The 20,078-nt window shown below is 42.8% G+C and overlaps 1 protein-coding gene across 1 annotated transcript; it reads left to right on the top strand.

The window, feature by feature from the left end:
- The first annotated feature begins 6,952 nt into the window (after positions 1-6,952).
- On the top strand, positions 6,953-11,143 carry LOC118081580 (exendin-3-like). The gene is made up of 4 exons (XM_035108075.1): positions 6,953-7,053; positions 8,083-8,235; positions 9,811-9,864; positions 11,134-11,143. Exons 1-4 carry the CDS (start codon positions 6,953-6,955, stop codon positions 11,141-11,143), a joined length of 318 nt encoding a protein of 105 aa, XP_034963966.1.
- The last annotated feature ends 8,935 nt before the right edge of the window (positions 11,144-20,078 follow it).

Raw genomic sequence — 20,078 nt, 5'->3', positions numbered from 1 at the left:
GTCAGTACATTCCTAATACCTGCAAGGACCCAGAATCAAGGCACTATGCTACATCAGAGCACGTTCAACCTTATTTGGCATCATTAATAAACAGAGAGGCTTAATCATGTCCTAAAAGATCAACACAGTGGAAAGCCCAGTTCACCAAAGGAAGTGCTAATGAACCTGTTATCCAAGTTATTTGCAGTGGAAAGCCGCTTCTCGTACCACAGCGGATGCCCAATTAGCAGGGGTTTCTTGTGCCCCACCTGGTGGTATTTTGAAAAGGGTATTAAAATAAAGTCAGCGCTAGAGAGAAAGTCTAATTACTTGGAGAGAATGGAAGCATGTCTAGCATGAAAAGTGCAGGCTGCAAATGTCAGGGAAGTTCAGAATCAGAACGGCTGTCTCTGGGCTAGGACCGAAAGTGGCAATACTCAGGCTGCAATGCCCAGGAGCAGAGCAGGGAACAACAGGTAAATTGCCACCTTGTGATAATTAATGGCAGCACAAGACCTTTTTTAAACAAACAAACAAAAAAGCTCCTGACCCGCTCTTCCCTCATTTTCCCTTCCTATGAGCTCTGGGCTCACAATGGCATTAACTCTGGACACCACAAAATCTCTGCCTTTCTTTGTTGACTGTTCTTTGCATTCTTGCTTGCTGCACTCTATGCCTGGGTCTACCTTCCATAACCAATATGGACCACTTCTTCACTTACCTTCTTTCTTTCTTTTGTGTATTTTTATTAAGTTTTCCTATTTTACATTTTAGAATATTCATTTAAAGAACCTTAAAATATCAATGACTTCCCTTCTTCTCTTTCCATTGTTCAGTTTGCATATCATAAATCCCTGCATATTTTACATAAACTAAACCATTCAGTGTTTGTTCTATTATTACATCCATCAAAACTTATTTACACTGTTGAATTTTCAAGTATACACAATTTTCAACGTTTTCAAGTATACACAATTCCCCCCGATGTATTGAATAAACATTTTCCAGTCTTCTTTAAACGTATGTTCTTCTTGTTCTCTTATTCTATATGTTAGGCCCACAAGCTGTGCATATTCCATCAGTTTAAGTTGCCATTCTTCTTTAGTTGGGACCTCACTTGTTTTCCATTTTGGGGCTAACAAAACATGGGCCGCAGTAGTGGCATACATAAATAGCCTTTTTTGACACCTGGGAATTTCCATCTGAATTATCCCCAACAAAAAGGACTCTTCCCCCCCCCCTTTTTTTGGAAGAGTACTTTTAAACATTTTTTTTCAATTCATTGTTAATTATTTCCCAATACTCTTTTACATTTTTACAAGTCCGCCAAATATGATAGAATGTACCCTCAGCCTCATTGCATCTCCAGCTTCATTTATCTTCTTAATCTTCAGGAATGGTCCAAAACATTCTGCTACCTTATTGCTTGAGTGGCATACGAAAGATGAGCAAACAAAGAATGTCATGATACTGTGGGCAAAGGATGTGGGACATAATATTTTGATGGAAGATTGGGAAAAATTATGGAAACAGAATGTGAAATTTACTGCCTGTAATCTTTTAAGAGAAAATATAATGAAAATGATGTATAGATGGTATCTTACACCATCTATTAGCTAAGATTTATCATAAGCAGGATAATAAATGTTGGAAATGTAAGAAAGAGGAAGGATCTTTTAATCATATGTGGTGGACTTGCCCACTAGTAAGGGATTTCTGGGAGAAGATTCATAATGAACTAAAGAGAGTGTTGAAAAACACATTTATTAAGAAACCAGAATCCTTTCTATTGGGTATAGTTGGTGTCAGAGGTTATTACGGCTACTCCTGAGTAACGACTCTCCACAAACTTGTCTTTCAGAGTCTTTATTGGTGCACATTATTTACAGTGTGATGAGCTGTCGGTTTCATGTCCGCTCATTCCGTGTCAGAATCCGGCACTGCCCCTTTTCGCCCCTTGGACCAACATAAGAGCCTGGGGATAGCGAATCTCCTTCCTTTTCTCCTCCTCCTTAATTCCGTTGCCGGGGGAAAGGGTCTACGCTCCGTCTTTTTCCTCTCCCCCTTTCCGTCTCTCTCTCTTCCCGCCTGTGGAGCAGGGGATCTTCCCTGCTGCCGGAGCCCTGGCTCTCCCTCTCTGCTTCCTGACTAGCTCCTTCAGACCCTGAGCTTCCATGGATGCTTGGGGAGGAGCTGCTCCTGATGAGAGGGGGAGGTTCTCTATACTCTCTCCCCCTTACATCCGGAAAAGAGATTCCCAAGAAAAATGTTAATTTCTTTATGTATGCCACAACGGCGGCAAGAGTATTATTAGCTAAGAACTGGAAGACCCAAGAATTACCAACAGTGGATGATTGGCAAATGAAAATGATGGATTACATGGAACTGGCTGAGATGACCGGGAGAATACGCGACTGGGGAGAAGAAGCGACTGAAGAAGAGTGGAAAGATTTTAAAGTGTATTTTAAAAAATATGGTAAAATTGTATATTAAGATTAATTTTGGAAGTTTATAGAAACTGCGGGTTTAAGTATTATGTTAAGTAAATTGATGTATGAGAGAATTGAAATTACAAAGAGTTTTAAATAATGAATTGGAAATTGCTAAAGATGAATGAGAAATGAACCACAGATAGAGGGAACTGGAGGAAGTCCCCTCCTACAATGTTAAGGGGAAAAGGATTATGGTATTTTGATTTTTGTGTTTTTTATTGTTATTTTTATAATGTTCTCTTTTGTTATTTTTCCTTGTATTTGTTGTGTTAAAGTGTTGTGTTTTTATTTCTGTAAAATTAATAAAAATTATCTTAAAAAAACAACAACAACATTCTGCTACCTAAGGCAGAGCAGCAAATGTGCCAATGGTACGGCTGTACCTGCACATACCATAGCCAACATGAAGCTGAAGGTACTGCTTTTGTTCATATTCCCTGTTATTTTCTAAGTGGGCTAGAAAAAGCTTCCATTATTGGTTTGCAGCCATTCCCTGCTATAGAGGGAAGGGCATTGGTGGTGGCATCCTCCCTGTGGCAGTCATGTCAGGATGGGGCCAGGCAATGAAGTTGAGAGAGCTCCAGGCTGGTGGCATTAACCCTGCAGGTGGTGAACATTGTCTCTCCCAGTCTTCTTTTCTGTTCCATTCTTTCACTGTCCTTCTTGTTGCTTATGTTTTGCTGGAAGAGAGCCAGTGTGGTGTAGTGGTTAAGAGTGGTAGACTTGTAATCTGGGGAACCAGGTTCACGTCTCCGCTCCTCCACATTTAGCTGCTGGTTGACCTTGGGCTAGTCACACTTCTTTGAAGTCTCTCAGCCCCACTCACCTCACAGAGTGTTTGTTGTGGGGGAGGAAGGGAAAGGAGAATGTTAGCCGCTTTGAGACTCCTTCGGGTAGTGATAAAGCGGGACATAAAATCCAAACTCTTCTTCTTCTTCTTCTTCTCTCTGAAGGAATGTGCACTTACCTCTCTCACTTTCTCAGTATGTGTGTGTGGTGGGAAGAGGAAGAGGAGACAGATCACGGGCAACTGGTAACTAGAGTGGCCTAAAGCACTTCCAAGACAGAACTGACCACTCTTTGAAATTAGTTGATTGATCAAATATAAGTTTCATGTTGATAATTCATGGACAGCATCTTTTCCAGAATATACAAAAGACACTGTCATTTGAAAGTACCTTTGACTGAAATAATCTTCAAGGTACAGTAACAGGAACCAAGATTCCTATGGTAACTTCAAGCCTAACACATTTATTGTGCGTAAGCTCTGTAGACGAGAGCCCGTTTCATCCATCGGATATTGCATAAATCTTTGTTGTCAAGGGGTATACAGTGGTACCTCAGCTTACGAACGACTCGACAACCGAATTTTTCGACTTACGAATGGGGGTAATGGCCGCACACTTACGAATGTCTCGACATCCGAAAGGAAACCGCGGCGGTTTTAGATAGGGATTTTTCAACTTACGAATTTTTAGATAGGGTTGCTTCGACTTACAAATTTTTCCCTATCCAATGCATTCCGTATCCAATGCAATTTTTTGACCTACGAAGGTGCCTTTGGAATGGATTAAATTCGTAGGTCGAGGCACCACTGTAAGCAGTTTGGTGTAGAGCGTGGGTCGAGTTTATGAACAGTGGAGCCCAAAAGTCACAAAATGCAAAAGATAGCAGTAAGCCTGTCACATCTCCATATAAATTCCAAATGAATACAAACCAAGACAGTCATTCCCAACCAGTTGCCGCTGTGATCATTTCCCTTGCTTTGCTATTTTAGCACCTGAAGAAGGGCAATTACCTTCTGTGGTGGAAACGATGCTCCAATCTAGACTGAGTCCAAATGCAGTCACTTTGAATTTGCTAATGAATTCTCCCTTATCACCTTCATACTGGAACCTTAGAGGTTAGCAGCAGAGTCCCAAGAGACAGAAATGTCTCCCCAGTTGTCTCTGAATGTTGCAGATTGGTGTTGTCAGGGCCGGATTTAGGTTTGAAGAGGCCCTAAGCTACTGAAGGTAATGGGGCCCTTTATATGTCCAGCTGTCCTTTGTCAACAACAAATTGTCGCTGTTTATTGCGTTGAATATATGCTATATGGTAACTTATAGACCTAATAGGTATCTAAATCCATTTGTTTTTGTGACTGTGTGGATCCCAGTTCAGCTACTGATTGATTGATTGATTGATTGATTGTATGACTGCGGAAATGGATAAAAGCCCCCCATTCAAACAATAACTATCATCAGTGCGGGTAAGAATTTTTTTTAATGTCAATTTTTATCATCTACAATACTGTTTTATTTAGTTTATAGTGCAGTACATTGATTATTGTTTTCATGTTATGGATCAGTGGTCTCGCTAGAGTTCATGTTAATTCATGTTAAATTTAATTCATTTAATTCATGTTAAATTGCCGTTTTAGGGGTTGCTTTTAAAAGTCTGGAATGGATTAATCACTCTTGCATTACTTTCTATGGGAAAACGCGCATTGGTGTTGAAACGCTTTGGTTTTGGAACAGACTTCTGGAACGGCTTAAGTTTGAGAACCAAGGTACCACTGTTTATATAAATGAGCAAACCAGTGATATTTTAGGGAGCAGGCTAGCAGGCAGGGCCCATTACTTACATCATAGGAGCCTACACAACACAAAACACTGTTGCTGTATGTAGGTTTTATTTTATTTGTTTTTTATCTTATATTTTGGAAATGTACGTCCAGTTGTTTTTTCCTTTAATTTTTTTGCAGCCCCCGAGAGAGTGGGGCCCTAAGCTATAGCTTGTTTAGCTTATACGTAAATCCGGCACTGGGTGTTGCGGTGTGTGTTCTTTAATCTCTCTTTCCCTCTTCCTTTTTGTTTTGGAAGAAGAAAGGTGTTTGGAACAGCACTCCTTCAGGCTCACACAGGATGTGGCACTGCAACAATGACACACACACACACACACACTCCTCCAGTAAGGAGGAAGCATGCTGTTGACTTGATCCACCTGAGCACCATGGAGAAAACCTTGCTGAAGGCACTGCTAAGGAGCCCTGCAATGGTCACATCTTCTCTATGGACCCACTTAAAAATAGAAAAGAAAAGAAAGACCCAGTAATGATTCATAACTGGCCCATCCAACCAAAATCACGAACACCAATGACCTACCTGTCATCTTTTAGCATTCCACTAACAAGCTTTAAAACCCTGGTAAGGAATAGCATTAAGCCACAAATCAGCTCACAAATCAGAGAAAGGACTTGGGATTTAAAGAGAATTCTTGCATCTTTTGGAAGGTAAGCAATATTCTCTTCAGCAGCACCATCCGTCTGTATAAGATTCAATCTATAGCACTTTAAATGAGGCATTAACTAATGACAGAGGGGTAGGAAGTCTCTATTACATTCAAAGTAGTGGAGGGGGGGAAGGCAGATATTGGGTTTTCTAAGATAAATCATGAAGGAGTGTGATTGCTTTCAGTTTATCCGAAGTGAGACATCATCCTAGGTGCAAACAGCCATTCTTTTAAAGGAAATAGATTGGGGAAAGCAAAGCATTTCTGAAATGTCGTTGTATAGTTGCCACTTTGGCTAGGAATAGCTTGCAAAAGCACGCATCAGTAAGTTTCACTAAAATGCAAATAGGCACACATGCAAATAACAAACTCACTAAGCATTGAAATGGACGCTGTGGTCTTAAGCATGTTTAGCTGCAAGTAAGGCTGGAGGAACAAGCGACAGCTTTTAAGAGCACTGTAGGTGGAATGACAGAGCCACAATTTCCCATCGTCTACTACACCACATTTTCTCATTTGCTAACTTACTTTCCAAAGAGATTGAGGCGATATGCAAGCACCTCGTATTGTAAAACGTATTTTTGAAAACTTTTTCCTTTTTTTATTATAAAAAACCCTGTTTTCTCCCATCAGGTTTCTGAAGCATTACAAAAACTTGTGAACAAAGGCAATAAGGAGGTGAGTCTGCACTGCATGGACAACGATGCCTCTCTCTCTCTCTCTCATACCACTCTCATTATCTAGAGAGGAAGGACAGAGGTCTCCATGAGTTTGGACTCATTGGACCGAACTGTATGAAATCGACTTTGCATCAGTTTCTTTAGCTTAGCTGGTGTGTGCCAACTGCAAGTTCAAATGTTCAAAATCAGAAGGCTGTGGCCAAATAAGTTCTATTCAGAGCAGACCCATTGAAATTAATGGACTTAAGTTAGTCACATATGCTAAATAAATAAATCTTAAAAATATAATATTTTCTATAGATCTACTACTCTGAGTATGGCTAACTTTAAATACAATCTAGAATCATGATTTGGATGTTTACAAACTCATTTTAAGAGTTGGGGGGTTCATCCTTTCCTTTGAAATACACGAAACCGTTAAAACTGCATCAATGTGTCATCTCCCAAACTGGTAGTTAAATGTAACTTTTAACAAGAATGATCTGATTTCTGTTTCATTTATTTGCTTGTTTTGGTGCAGAAGGCTTGATGAAGAACACACAGTGCCTTTACCTTTGTGGGCTGGTTATTGTAGCTTTTCTCCCCGTTAGCTGGCAAATGGTCCTGAAAGATTCGACCGATGAGTCCAGGTAAGAAGCATTTAAGAATAATCGACAGAATGGAGTTGAATCACAGGGACGCAGATACTTAATGATTCCTTGTGGAAATCTGCAGAATATACAGTATTTTCTGCCCTGTCAAACTGACTCCTAGAAATTTGAACCCTTTCCCCAATCTTGTAATGGAGGAAATAGGATGGTCAGTTTAAGATAATATGAGGAGATTAACTGACAATCTCTGTCCACACCCCAGTTAAAGCAGAATTTTGGAATGTATGCCAGCGTGAAATATATATTACTACAATACACACACACACTATGCGTCAATTTAAAACAAAAGAAGATGGTACAGGTTGGTGCCCTTTGAGCTGCACGGGAGCCTTATTTGTATATATAAGTTCAGGGTATGCAAATGTAGGTCAAGCTCATGCCACAATCTGAACCCACGCAGCGTATGAACATTCAGTTTAAATTGTGAGCAGACTGTTCTGCAGACACAAATGTAACATGCATAGATTGTGCATGCACAATCTTTACATACAGCAGATTCCCGTATCGTGCAAACTGGCCTGGGTACTGTTTGTATGTATATCAGGCGTGTTTACAAGATCTACTGATCATAAATAAGTTGGGGTGGGGCCAGCAGGCATGACTATTACCACCCCGAAAATATGTGTTCTCTTGTCACGTGACGTCTGCTGTGCAAGGCTTGTGGTGGCTAGTGTTTAAAAAAACATGATGGGTATTACTCAGAGTAGACCTCTTGAAATTAAAGGACCTAACTTAGTCTTGTTCATTATTTTCAGTAGGTTCTACTCTGTGTAAAATTTATTTTTTGATGAGGTGTGATGTGCTATGAAGATACTCTTACTATGGTTAAAAGCGGGCATAGGCAAACTCAGCCCTCCAGATGTTTTGGGACTACAACTCCCATCATCCCTCCCTGACCACTGGCCCTGTTAGCTAGGGATGATGGGAGTTGTAGTCCCAAACCATCTGGAGGGCCATGTTTTGGTTAAAAAGATGTATAATTCTGTCCATTCTTGATTTCGGATACAGGTGGCAGTCTTATGAAACAGAAAGTGCCCATAGCTTTACATCTAATGTCAAAAGACATTCTGAAGGCACCTTTACCAGTGATTTTACTCAATATTTGGACAGAATGAAGGCCAAGGATTTTGTACACTGGCTCATCAATGCCAAACAGTACAGGTATGTGGTAGACTGCAAATCAGTTTTCCAATCAGAGTAAAGACAACAAGACCAGCAGAAAGACAAAGAAGAATCAAAATCAAGGTGATTTCTGTGTAACTATTAAAAAAAATACTTTCTTATGTATGAGCAGGCAAACAGGATAGATCTTTGCTTTCTGCAGTAGATCAGCATAGGTTTCAGAGTCCCAGTTGTTTGACAACAGAAAAACAGTGGTTATAGTTTATTGTTTAAAGGTTTTATACTGCTTTATTATGTTTTGTGCTTTTAAATTATGTCCTGCTTTGGGATTACAGAGTAGTGAAAAGTAGATAAGTAATGTTTTATATTTTTCTATAAAAAACAACAACTTATAATTGAATAAGCAAAAGCTTGCAACCATGATTAGAAGGGAGGATGATTTTTCAACCTCAGTATGGTAACGCTCCAGAATCAAATAAATGAGGGTGCTCTTAATCCTAAACCCATTTATTTAACCCTACACTTCATTGACTGGACCTCAATTTAGCAAAATTGAATTAAATAATCTACTAATTGAAATGTAAAAGATTCATTTGTTGTTGTTTTTATTGCTATTAATATCACCATCAATTCTACTTCAGCTTGATTGATAATTATTCTCAGTTCAGGAACAATCAGCAATGGGGTTATTTATCTAGCTGGTCTAATTACGGTAAAATAGCTGAAGGAAAGTCAGGCTTTAGATCGGGGTAGGGAACTTTTGTTGCTGGACTACAACTCCCATCACCCCATGCTTGCTGGGACAGATGGGAGTTGTAGTTCAGCAACGTTTGGATGGTCAAAGGTTATTTCCACCTACTTTAGATGTTTGATTATTTGGGATTGGTTTGGCTCTGTTAGGCTCCAATCTAGGGTTGCCAGACTCAATAGAGGACAGGAATTCTGTGCCTTTAATTGCCCTTTTGAGTCTGGAAACCTTAAAGAGAAACCAGCAGACCCTTTGCTTGGAAATTAAACAAAGGGTCTGCTGGTTTCTCTTTAAGGTTTCCAGACTCAAAAGAGAGCAGGGCAATTAAAGGCACAGAATTCCTGTCCTCTATTGAGTCTGGCAACTCTACTCCAATCCTATGCAACAGGGGTGGAGAACACACAGTCCTTCAGATGTTATAGGATTTCAACTCCCCATTTAGTACCAGCCAGTATGGCCAATGGTCAAGGATGATGGGAGTTGTAGTCCAGTTACATCTGGAGGGCCAAAGTTCCCCCGCGTCTTACCTAGGAACAGTTCCTATTGAATTCAGAGTTCTTTCTAAGTACAGTGGAACCTCGGCATTCGCTCCCCGAAGGCATGCTTTTGCGCGTGCGCGAAGCACCGATAGAGCGGTTCTGCGCACGCGCTGCGCAGATCGCTTCTGCACCCGCGCAAGCTGCACAGAAGCGATCTGCGCATCCGACACCGCGGAACCCGGATGCAAACACTTCTGGGTCCGTGGCGTTCGTAAATGGAGGCGTTCATAAACAGAAGTAGTTGTAAACCGAGGTTCCGCTGTAGACATGCACAGGATCACACCGTTACTGTGGTTTTCATAACTGTTGCCTTATTCCTATTCACAGCTATAAAAAGAGGTTCATCAAGGAAAGTTATCCACCTGGCTTTCTCTCATTCAGGTAAGTCTTGCTGCATTTGAAAAGAGAATGTTTCCGTATGACTCACATCCTCAAGACAGATACGCTTCAAGGGTTCTGACTTTCCCTGTTTCTGGAAAGAGAAGGAGGAGCCAGTGCTGTGGACTAGAAGTGGTCACATTTGACTGACTCAAATCCTTGTCTGTCTGCATGTCTGGAAAAATCAGACATTATGAAATACAGCCGTACCTTGGTTGACGAACGTCTTAGCGGTCAAACGTTTTGGCTCCCGAACGCCGCAATCCCAGAAGTGAGTGTTCCAGTTTGCAAACATTCTTTTGGAAGCTCCTGCAGCCATCTGGAAGCCGCGCCTTGGAAGTCAAACGGACTTCTGGAACGGATTCCATTCGACTTCCAAGGTACGACTGTACAAGTGATTTTACCAGTCACACAGATGCCACTTCAAACACAGTAAGCCCACAACCTTACCTTCCAAGGCAGCCGTGTGACACCGGAAGTTGCGTTGACATAACTTCCGGTGTCGCTTTGCCCTTCTATGGGCACCAAAAATGGCCACCGCTGGCTTTGAAAGTCGCTTGAACGCATGTCAGGAAGTGCGTCGACGCAACTTCCGGTGTCGCTCCGCCCATCTATGGGCACCAAAAAGGGCCGCCGGCGACACCGGAAGTCGCTTCTATGCACTTCCGGACATGCGTAGATGCGACTTTTGAAGCCAGCAGTGGCCATTTTTGGTGCCCATAGAAGGGCAAATCGGAAAGAGAAAAATGGCCGCCGGCAGGAGAAAATAACGGAGAAAAACGGGAGACGAAGTGATACGGGGGACCACCAGGAAAAGGTAAGTAAAAACGGGAGGTTTCCCGGGAAAAACGGGGTACTTGGCAGCTATGCACAACTCACACACATTTAACTCCTGCACATTCAGCTTTACGTGTATGGCCAAAAAAAATAAAAGGGAGCAAGGGTTCCAGGGAAAATGGCCAGTGTCTTTTGACTATACACAAGTTTGACTTTAGACGTGATCCCCAGAACATAACCCCTGTTTAAGTTGCAGGCCTGGATTGTATGAGTTCATTGAATAATCATGGGGCGGTCACTGTCTTTCCACCCAACCTACCTCACAGGGCTGTTCTGTACTTGAGCTTCTTACAGAAAATAGGAAATAGTTCAAAACTATTTTTCTGAAAGCGGGAGGTGTGCATCCCCCACCCATAATTGTCCCAGGCAATTCCTAAATTCCTTCTGACCCGAACTCAGTTCATCTCCTAATTCCATGATCTATCACTTTTACAGATATGCGTAAAAGGAAAATTCAAAATACAAGAATCCCAAGTTCCCCTGCTTTGATGTCTAGCTTCAGCCAACACTGGAATCTTTTCCTGGGCATGGTCTTACCACCATTCTTTAACTCTTCATTGTTTCCAAGTTGGTGAGCTACAGGCACTTCTGAAACTTGCTGCTAAATCTGTCTGCACTAAATGATGTCACATTAAAAGTGGTTTCTTTCAGCCTCTCTCTTTTGATTCCCCCTGTGTTCCTTGGAGGTGTTTGATGTTAAAGGCAGGATTCATGGGGCAAAATGCACCAATGTAAAAGTTCCGTTTTTAATATGATGTAGATTCTAAACAGTCTGGCCTCCAATACTTCCAACAGTCTAGAACTTCAGGTTAAAGCAATGCAGCAGCAGCAGCATAATTCCTGATGAAGGATTTAAATGATTGCTAGCTACTCATTGCCTAGGACACCCAAGCCATGGTCCATCAAAATGGGAAGCTGTGCAAACACAGAACCTCAGCTCTGCTTCCCTGTTGTACTTTGCATCTTGATAAGAGCATCTGGGCTTGAAGAGACATGTGACCCTCACCTGTCCTGAGACTAATCCAGCTGAGGAATCACACACCTCCTTCCAGATCCAACCAGCCCCACCCATACCTGCCAAGTTGCTGTCGGAGAAATAAGGGACCGGGCGGAAGTAGCAGACCGGAAGTAGCGCTGCCGCCATTTTGGAACTGGGCGGAGCATGCTCAGAAGTGACTTTTGATGCTGCTTTGCCCAGTTCCAAAATGGCCGCCGCGCCAGAAGTTGCACTGCAGCCATTTTGGAACTGGGCAGAGCAGCATCAAAAGTCGCTTCTCAGCATGCTCCGCCCAGTTCCAAAATGGCCGCCGCGCCAGAATAAACCGGGGGAAACCAAAAAAATATGTTTTTTCAGCTAGGAACAGCTGGAAAAACGGGGATTTCCCAGGGAATACGGGAGACTTGGCAGCTATGGCCCCACCTGGCCAGTTAGTGAACTGGGCTGTGTGCCCTTGCCTGCCTCAGCCTCCTAGAGCATTCCTCCCACTGCTCCCTATGCCTCGGAGCCTGCTGTGTTTGTGGAGACGGGGACACCTCCGGCTCTGGTAATGGGTCCTGCCTTCTCTGGTGCCTGTGTGCCCTGATCCCCTCGCCATCCTCTGACACCCTGTGACTACTTTCTACACCCTCAACCTCTTCCTCCTCCATCCGCAGCTTGTCCTAATATGTACCAGTGGAGATGGCAGTACTGAATCAGTGGCTCATGTCCTTCTGGCTTGCACTCTTTATAAAGATTTGAAGAGTGAGGTTCTCACCCTATTCCAGGTCGCCCAACCACTGTTACAGTGTCCTTTCTCTTGGCAAATCAAGATGAGCAGGTGACAGCAAAGGTTGCAAGGCTTTTAGCCGGGGCAATAAGAATAAGCTCCATTCTTTGACTATGGATCCAAACCCCAAAAATGTATTTTAGATAATTGACTTTTTACCTTTATCCTCTGTATACCGCATTTTGTTTGTTTTATTGCTATGGCTGGTGGCTGATGCAAATAAAGATTTATTCATTCATGTGTACCAGTTGTGGCTACACCCATCCTTACCTTCCAAGTCCCAGACTGCAGAATCCGGGACCGGCAGCCGTGTGACACTGGAAGTGCGTCAACGCAACTTCCAGTGTCGCCCCGCCCATCTATGGGCACTAAAAATGGCCGCCGCCGACACCGGAAGTCGCATCTACGCTCTTCCGGTCATGCGTAGATGCGACTTTAGAAGCCGGCGGTGGCCATTTTTTGTGCCCATAGAAGGGCAAATCAGAAAGGAAAAAAATGGCCGCCGGCAGGAGAAAATAATGGAGAAAAACGGGAAACGAAGTGATACGGGGGACCACCGGGAAAAGATAAGTAAAAACGGGGGTTTCCCAGGGAAAACGGGGTACTTGGCAGCTATGCACCCATCACTGGGATCAGTTTCCTCCTCCCCATTGTCCTGCCAGCTCAGGACATGATTTCTCATGTTGTCCCCAACTTCCTCCCTGCTGAATTGTGCAAGGGATAACTTTGAGACAAGGGAGGTGGGAACCGGGAGGCAGCGAGTGCCACACTTGGACTGGCTGTAGATAAGATGGCAGAGAAGGGGGGTGGCAGAGAGCAGACTGTGTTTGGTGGGGCACAGCCCCACTCACCTATGTGATATCTTCCAACGCTTCTTCATATATAAAGGCTTCTCCAGAGGACATAAGGCCTCTTTCTTGTGTTGGGTTTCCACCCTGGGACATTTGAAAGAATATCAGAGACAAGAGTGCCTTCTAGCATATGCAGAATGCATATAGTATATCTCAGCAACCACAGAAGACGAGGGCTTTCACATCTGAGGGCTTGAATTGAGGGTGAATCCAGATCTCTCTTAGTTATATACTGAGCCTACAATCCTATGCAAACTTATGTTGAAATACGTGGAACTTGCTTCCAAGCAATGTGACTTTGGACTGGGCAGACACTTTGGACTACAGCTCCCATCAGCCCTGGCTAGCATGACCATACTGTGTTATGGTCCAAAACATCTTGAATGTATCCAGTTAGAGATGGCTGCTGTGGATTATACATTCATATGAAGCCTGGTGCACATCTACTTTGTTTGCGAAGTTCAATAGAAGTTGGTCTCGAGCTGCAGTGAGGGGCCCCATATATTTTTTAAAGAGCAGTGCCCCCTTTCAGCATTGAGGTGCTCAGGAGTTTCATTGGGGGGGGTTACTCAGCCTTAGAGCATACCAAAAGGAAAAGGAAAAGAGAAGGAAACAGTTGCAAGGAGCAATTTCAGCCAGAAGCAAAGAGGGATGCTGACAAAAATATGTGAAGACAGGCCAGTCTGGCCTCTAGCATCTGCTTCATATCTATGTCTCAAGATGTTTTCTGTTTCACACAGAATCTGGCCTCTGGTAGTTCTTGTAATAAGTTTACTGCACTCCCAACTAAATTCGAAAGGGTTGTGATGACATCACTACTGTACTGGCAAAGTTCTCAATTTCCTGTTAAGACATCTTTGCTACGATTCCTATTGCATCACTTTTCTCAATATTCATATGGGATACACAATGCAACATCGCACCCTTGGGCTTTGCATTAATTAACCTGGAAGAGGCTTACACTACTGGTGACTCACTAAGTGACAACCCACCTGTCATGTGGAGTGGCCTGCTGGGGTTCAATAAACTCCCTGTTTTTACTGGTGGCCTGAGACTGCATGAACAGGAAGGGATGGATGCATCTAGCCAGGGTGCATAGCTGCCAAGTCTCCCGTATTCCCCGGGAAACCCCCCGTTTTTCCAGCTGTCCCCCAGCCGAAAAAATGGATTTTTTTGTTTCCCCCCGGTTTATTCTGGCGCAGCGGCCATTTTGGAACTGGGCAGAGCATGCTCAGAAGCAACTTTTGATGCTGCTCTGCCCAGTTCCAAAATGGCTGCAGCGTGACTTCTGGTGCGGCGGCCATTTTGGAACTGGGCACAGCAGCATCAAAAGTCACTTCTGAGCATGCTCCGCCCAGTTCCAAAATGACGGCAGTGCTACTTCTGGTATGCTACTTCCGGTCCGGTCCCTTATTTTTCAGAGAGGAACTTGACAGGTATGGCAGGGTGCCACACATGGCTGCTGGGAGTACATCTGGCTTGGTAGGTCACAGGTTGCACAGGCATGATCTGAAAGTCCTCCTCCTGCTCAGGGACCAGGGAAGTGTAAATACTGTAAATGCTTTCCTTTGTAACGTGATGAGTAAATGTGAAAGACTATATTGGATTGACAGGGGCATGCCTGGATCTCAGGTTCTACCAGAGACCACACCTTTTCAGTGACATATCTATGATGTCTTGATGATGCATCCTGCGGTGTATTATGGGAAACTTTAAAATACTGAAATACTTTAAAATAAAGACACTGAGCATATACTGTGTGTTAATATACCCGTTTTCAGATAGTGTTTTGAAAAGGCCTTTAAAAATCCAACAGAAAACCATTGCCTTCTGAAAGTAGCCTGTAGAGAGAGTGCTTACTTAGACAAATAAGGGCAGCTTTTACTTTAGATTTCTCCTTGTTATTTTGGGTGAATATGTAGATGACAGGCACAATCCTGATTGTCAGAATTTCGTAATCAGTGACATTTTAGTCAGAAACCACAAGGCAGAAACCAATGCCTGTTTACCATAGAACCAAACAAAAACTATACTATAATAAATAATAATGATGATGGTGGTGGTGATTTATTTATTTACTGTATATTCTGGCCATCTGACTGTACATGTCAATAATACTTGTTTCTTAGGTGAATTTAGCAAACAAAACTTTTTATCGTGCACAAAACAAGTAGCCAGAGTCAATCTTCCAATTTTCATATTTTATTTACAACATGGAGTGTTTTTTTGAAATTACATCTCTTACAACAAAATAAATATTTTTTTTCTTTTATTTCTAAAAAGAAAATAATCTCTCTATTTCTATATGTAGCGATTATAGGAGGAAAAAATACGCTAGAAAAATTGTGCCAGCACCTTTTCTTTATTTGATTTCCCCCCTTCTTCAATAAGGATGATGAAGCACTTCACGTGGGTTGTGATTTTCAAAGAAGACAGATCCTGCCTTAAGAACATACACAGATTCTGTTATCTAAAGCCTTTCAGACAACAAGCTTGTTGGGAGATACTGTGGAACTTGGAGTCAAGCTTATGCCCACCCCCACCCCACCCCGCAACATTTGTCATCTAATCCCTGTCAGCTATGAGCCATTTCCCTTCTCCCCATCAATACTGGGGATTGCTCAGGATAAAGGCTTAGGTTGGCCCAACTGGTTTGCGGTTTCTCTTATGAATGGCGCTAGGAAGGAACAGCAGTGTGCTCAAAGATTTTTTCCTACCAAATAATCCTAGCCAGCTGACTACCCTCCACATCCACACACCAAAAGGAAGGAAGGAAGGAAGGAAGGAAGGAAGGAAGGAAGGAAGGAAGGAAGGAAGGAAGGAAGGAAGGAAGGAAGGAAGGAAGGAAGGACAATGCACTACTCTGCCTCAAGTTGCAAAATAAAAAAATTCCTTCCAGTAGCACCGTAGAGACCAACTAAGTTTGTCATTGGTATGAGCTTTCGTGTGCATGCACACTTCTTCAGATACCTGGACTTCCATTTAATGTGGCTCAATGTGGTGCCTTCCATAGTTCTAGTTACAGGTGGTAGCCGTGTTGGTCTGCCATAGTCGAAACAAAATTTTAAAAATTCATTAGAGTAGCACCTTAGAGACCAACTAAGTTTGTCATTGGTATGAGTTTTCATGGTTTTTTTGGTATCTGAAGAAGTGTGCATGCACACGAAAGCTCATACCAATGACAAACTTAGTTGGTCTCTAAGGTGCTACTGGAATGATATTTTTTTATTTTGTTTCGACTACGGCAGACCAACACCTACCTGTAACCATAGCTGTCAAGTTTTCCCTTTTCTCACGAGGAAGCCTATTCAGCATAAGGGAATTTCCCTTTTAAAAAAAGGGAGAACTTGACAGCTATGCCTGTAGCTAGAACTCAGGTTGCAAAAGTTCATGTTCTAAGATTCATGTAAATCTTGACAAATTCCCCAACCCTATAGGAGAAGTTCAATGTAACACTAAGCAGATAACTCCATCTGCTTGCCCAGCCTTGTCCTCCCCCATGAGCTGTTCTGGAAATTCTCTGAACCCCATTATCATAGTACGGTAGAAGTCCTTGCATAGGCCTCCTCTGGCAGGGCCACTTAATTGAATGGGTGGCATTCAACAAAGTTTTACTCACCCATTGAAATTAATGGACCTAACTTTAGTAATGTGCATGGATTTCAGTGACTCAGAGTAGAGTAAAACCTAGTTGCATACCACCCTATACATTTCAATTTTTGCAAGCAAAATCACTAGGCTATGCCCAGCCATGCTTTGTGTTTTTCTCCTTGCCTTCCTAAATTCCCATAGACAACAGCTCTTGGATAAAAGTCTTCACTTCTCGGAGCTGGGACCTGCTTCAAGTCCAGGTCCCCACACACACACACACACACTTCTTTAGTCCAGAATAATCCCCAACCACTCTGAACTATGGTTCCCGGTAGGTCCACAGATCCTCATGGAGTGACACCTTTCTACATTAGACCAAAATAGATTGTTTCTGTCACTTTCTGCTCAGTGCCCGCATCCAGCCCTCTATGATTTGGCCTACAGACAGTGTAACGGTAAAGGGTACCTAAAAGTTCATGCTGCCTTCCTTTGTTTAGCCATAGATGCCCCTAGAGTCAAGAGAAGCTACATATCTTGCCTCCTATCAAGATTGTCAAGCAAATATTGCAATGCCCTTTTGCAGAGACAAGCGGGAGATGCTTAGGGTAGAACTGAAAGTAAAGTTGCTGATTGTTCATGGCATGAAAATGCAAATTGTCAGTTTAAGGGTTTTGTCTCTTAGCATACAAGGAGAACCACGAATAGAATGAATGCAAATGTTAACAAGATACTCTGGTTTTTCTCGGCTTAACTTTCATGGCAGGTCAAGTGGTGGAGATTTTGAAATTCAAGTCAGAAAGGAAATTCAAAACTGCGTTTCAATAAAGTGGTGCTTGGTGGGTACAGCTCCATCCATTATTTGACCTGCCATCCAGTTAAGTTCAAGCCACTGACATCTATACCTCAATCCTAACAATTACTGGGAGTTCCTCTGACTTCAATGAAATGGCCAAGCAAATGGGAATTTAAGAGTGGCCCAAATCCCAGTTATCAAAACAATATTTCATCGGTGACAAAGGAGCAGCCTGATTCTGCTACCATTCACCTGGAACACACTATTTTCTGCCTCTGCTTTACGCTGACCAGCTAAATCCCATCACAGTTATGTTCCTAATTCACCAAACTCTGCCTTGGCTCAATCCCTTACCTGGCAGCTATTATCTCTCTACCACTTGCCATAGCTCTACTCACTAATGCTACCTGGGCAGGGGAGAGAATTTTTGAAATCCTAACTAGCAAATCCTAATGCTAAATGTTCTCACCAATGAAGTATCTTAAGACAATCTCAATTTTGCGTCAGAAAAAAAAAATACACCCCGAGGTTCACAGTGACTTTGCAAACAATTTGCATCCTGTCTCCCAAACCTGCCTCCAGGTTAGGATTATTAGGTGACCAATTCAGCATGCCCATTCCTGCAGGGCATTTAATGCTCTCTGGTCCCAAGGACAACAGGTGTAACCTAACAGACCTCTTGCCTCCTTTTCCCCATGAAATATATGCCTCTTTTCAAGTTGTATAATCTCATAAACCACTCTCAGCATCAGGAATTCAGCCCAGATATGAAATGTGCGCCTTTGATCTCCTGCCAGTCTTAAAGGTTGCTTATAATAATAATAATAATAAATTTTTATTTATACCCCGCCCTCCCCAGTCAAAAACCGGGCTCAGGGCGGCTCACACCAACAAAACCACAATAAAACATAAAAACAATTAATTAAAATACAGATTAAAATACAGTATTAAAATTTAAAATGCAGCCTCATTTCAAGTAGTCCATAAATCCAGGCCATGAGGAAGGAAAACACAGGGGTCAGGCTAAGTCCAACCCAAAGGCCAGGCGGAACAGCTCTGTCTTGCAGGCCCTGCGGAAAGATGACAAATCCCGCAGGGCCCTGGTCTCCTGTGAAAGAGCGTTCCACCAAGTTGGGGCCAATACTGAAAAGGCCCTGGCTCTAGTAGAGGCCAATCTAGCCACCTTATGGCTCAGGATCTCCAAAGTATTGTTTGTGGACTTAAAGCATGGAATCCCTACAATTACAGCCACTTTAAACGGACAAAAATACCACTTTGACTACCTCTCCACAGCTCTTTGTGTGCTTGTGAGAGAGCTGGCTTTGCTCACACCCTTGGAACACAAGACTGCAAAGCAGAGCCAGATCAGCTGGCAAGGATGGCAGTCAATAGTGGGGAGTGGGATTTAAGTGTGTAGGTAAGTGCTTGCTCCTCCCTTACTTGCCTCTGTGTAAAAGGGTCAGCAATGCAGCACAAGAATCTGATCCAGGGTACTGTCACCCAAAGGAAGCAGACGGCAGGAGCCAATACCTCCTGGCCCTCACCTTATCACCAAGAACTCATACTCTGAAAGGGGGATAAGGAGGAAGAACTTTGCTCATTGCCGCTCATGTTGTCTATCAATAAAAGTTGTGCTCTTCTTTTCAGTCCAGTTCTTGAGTCTCACATCTTCATTCTGGGTCTTGATAATAATAATTTTATTATTTATACCCCGCCCATCCTGCTGGGTTTCCCCAGCCACTCTTGAGGCAAACATTTACAGGGAAAATAAACGACTCACAACTCTTTCCACCATGCTGGTTTTCTTCACAAAGCCAAAAGATGAAGGAATATTGATGAGGAGAGAATAGGAGAAATGAGCAATGTAGTTTGGCTTCAATTTCATGGAAGGGTAACAGATCTAAATTGCACTTAGATCTAGGTGGAATGAAACTGCTTAAGGTTTGCAGTATAAACTGCCATAAAAAAAATATCTTAGGAGCAAGAATCGCTGCTAAGCGTCTCCATCACAGAACTTCTGTTCCAGGGTTTTCTACTGTGAAGGAATAGCTTTAGATGAGTTTTAAGCATGTGGTATTGTTGTTCCCATGTTAGTACCCTCTTTCCCAATGTGTCCTCAATAAACACATGTCCAACTTCTGAAAATGTCAATGAACTTGCTACAGACAAACCTACAGGAAACAACTGAGAAAAGACAAGTGTTCTGTCTAGGTTGGAGAACCTGACCTACTCACCTGGCCTATCATGCCTGCCTTGTCCCTCAAAGGATTTGACAAAGCATGGATTGGCCATTGCAGAGCTCTGCTTTATGAGGAAATCAACACACACACACAACCTGGCTCTTGGGTACAAAAAGGCAGCAGAGGCCAGGGCAGATAT

The sequence above is a fragment of the Zootoca vivipara genome, chromosome 2, assembly GCF_963506605.1.
Source record: "Zootoca vivipara chromosome 2, rZooViv1.1, whole genome shotgun sequence".
NCBI lineage: Eukaryota > Metazoa > Chordata > Lepidosauria > Squamata > Lacertidae > Zootoca > Zootoca vivipara.
The sequence above is the reverse complement of the archived record's forward strand: the minus strand, read 5'-3'. Positions and strand labels throughout refer to the sequence as shown.